We start from the raw sequence: 2798 nt of genomic DNA, 5'->3' as shown, positions 1-2798 counted from the left end.
ATCGGTTCTGGAGTCGATGCCGCGCCACAGAGGACATGAGATTGAAGTTGAGGATGCTGTATGATTGCTAAAACTTGCTCTTCGTCTTGAATTTTGATGGACTACACTACAATGTCTTGTTGAACTTTAAAGCCATTCCTCCTTCTATTAAAGAAACTACCGAGTCCTCGTTAGGGAAGATGTTACTTAAAAATCTAGAGTATTGTTACGACTAGCCGATCTCCTGTAAGTGAAGTTGGAGGCGACCCTAGAGCCTCTACCGATCTAGTGAGACATGTATATTCATTCAAAACAATCGATGAGGTTGGCAACCATACATTTACTGTGCCATTATTAGGTTTACCCATCAACACCAATACTTTGTCATGCTTATTGCTCGTCCGCTCGATGTATCTCGACTACAACAAGTAGGTAGCCCAAGGTGATAAAATTCGGCAGTGGGAAGATAATCAGGCATAGAGATATCCACAGATATATGCATCAATAATCAAATTTTATGCGCTATACTTCTTCACAAACTCAATCAACGCCTGGTCTACTTCCTTGGGGTGAGAAGCGCTCAAGAAATGAGCACCACCTGGAACAGTTACAAGGCGCGCGTTAGGAGAGTTCACGAATAGCTTGATCTCGCGCTCGGCGTTGGCGACAGAGTAGACAACATCCTTGGTTCCCTACAGGAATGGTAAGTTAGTGTTTCTACTCGGATACAAAAGCGAGACTTGGGCGAATGGGAAAAATAGATGCAACAACTTACATGCAACCACATCACGGGGCATCGCACATCAAACAGCCTCGGGTGCAGGCCATCCCGATCCCTTAAGTTTATCGATGCCATGCGAATGCGACGCCGGCCATCGTCGCCTTGGTAATTTTGGCGGATGGTCTTGCGCCAGTAATCGCGAACATCAGCAGGACAGTCATCTTTACCGAAGCCAATGTCGATCAAGAAATCGCAGAACGTCAGGTCGGGCTCAAACTGCGGCGTAGGCTCCTGGGCAGTCCACTTCTCAATATCGGGAGTCAACAGTTTAGGCGCGTCCCAGCAGTTAAGGTTGCGGGTTGTGGCGGTCTCAGCATCCAATGATGTGCCCAAGGGGATGATGCCAGCAATCTGAATTCCCATGTGTCAGCATAGTGGTTTGACAGAACGATTCAAGATTGCAAAGGTTGAATTCACCTTCTCCGGCCGCATCAGCGCCATGCGCACTGTGATCCAGCCACCTTGACTTGTGCCGAGTACAAAAGCCTTGTCGATGTTCAGGGCATCAAGGACTTGCAGATTCATCTCAGCAGTATCCCAATACGTCCAGTTTTCGCGCTTAGTGCGTGTCTGGCCATGACCAAGAAGCTCGATGGCAAGCAGATTCATTGTGTCGGTCAGCTCCTTGTTGGCGTACTGCTCGCGGTACAGCTCTGCCGAGGTGGTAAACGAATTGACGAGAACCAAGGTTGGCTTTTTCGGATCGTAAGGGTGAGGCATCTGGTAAGATGCCTCGATACCACCGAGGTGGGGGACATGTACGGTTTTGGTGTTAGACATGACGGAGGGAAGTGCACAGAGCAGATGTTATGACGAATGGCAGATTAAGTTGCCGGATAGGAAATGGTTGTTCTCAAATTTGCGCCAAACGAGGCTTAAATTTGAAATGCCATCGGGGTCAACTAGGAGACTATATAAGCTACCGTCTATGATTGATGAGCTCATGCTTAGGCCGACCGTTCCGCAGCCCCGCATAAACAACCGTGGTTCGCAGTAGATCATCGGCTTCTGTCCCCCGAATACCGGAGGATCCGAAAGTCTCGAGCTACTCACGACTAACAATTATGACGTGCGGTCTGTTTCAATCCCAATTATGTACTTCTTTGAGTCTCACGGTCTCCCGCGATAGACTAACAACTGTTATGGTTTTGTCGCGAACGGAGCAACGGTTTAGAACAATCGGATATTTGTAAGCAGAGTGGTCAACCTAATCCACATTGTGTTGTGTCCAAAACTTTGTTTATGATCCACGGCGGGGTTCCTCTATAGGTAACTAGCTCGTTTTCTACGGGGTGAATTGGCCATCGTATCCCAGCACTAGTTAACTAGTTACTTAGACTAGCTACTTAGGTAGTTGTTAATTCCTGAGAGCTTGATACTGACGATCTTGGAGAATGTCGTGAAGCAATTGAATTGTCTGAAGATGGAAGTTGTGAAGCTATCTAGAAGACTATCTACACGGCTCTTGCGAGGGAGTGTCACATGATGCAGCCACTATGGATCTCAACATTAATGTCCCCGCTTCAGTTGCCTATATCCGCGTTTCCAGTTTCCTATATCCCCGCTCCAGTTGTTGAGATTTACAGGAGAGAAGATGAATAATAATTCATAAAAAAAAAGAAACTTTATGATTGTATGTCTAGCTTTTCTGTGTTCTCAGAGAGATATTCATATCTTTACCTACCTGTAGTGGTCACAAGACCACGCATTCTCCTGATGCGATTGACTAAAGAGTCCTGGCACATATGCCCTATCCTAGGAACTGGATAGTGACCTACCGTAGATCTGGCCTAGCTACTACGGCTGTGAGGAAATTTCACGTCACGATCTGCCACATTATGCCAAGATCTGAATTCTCCCAGGATAAGTACTACTCTAGATTCTAGCCTAAACATTTACGAAACATCCTTTATATGAGGCTTAATATTCACATCACAGAATTGCATTATAGCACTAGGTGACGGTAAATCGGGTAAACGGCTACCCTGGGACGCGCCCCCTGTTACCGGAATTTTAGTCTTAGGAATATACCGAGTCG

At 46.5% G+C, this 2798-nt stretch overlaps 1 protein-coding gene across 1 annotated transcript; it reads right to left on the bottom strand.

Moving 5' to 3' along the window:
* Positions 1-494: 494 nt before the first annotated feature.
* Positions 495-1540, bottom strand: PFLUO_LOCUS7452 (uncharacterized protein; the record flags this gene model as incomplete). Its single annotated transcript, XM_073785097.1, has 3 exons — positions 495-671; positions 755-1111; positions 1178-1540. The coding sequence occupies 3 exons, from the start codon at positions 1538-1540 to the stop codon at positions 495-497; spliced, it is 897 nt and encodes a 298-aa protein (XP_073641487.1).
* Positions 1541-2798: the final 1258 nt, after the last annotated feature.

This window comes from Penicillium psychrofluorescens, assembly GCF_964197705.1.
Source record: "Penicillium psychrofluorescens genome assembly, chromosome: 5".
NCBI classification, from domain to species: Eukaryota; Fungi; Ascomycota; class Eurotiomycetes; order Eurotiales; family Aspergillaceae; genus Penicillium; species Penicillium psychrofluorescens.
The sequence above is the reverse complement of the archived record's forward strand: the minus strand, read 5'-3'. Positions and strand labels throughout refer to the sequence as shown.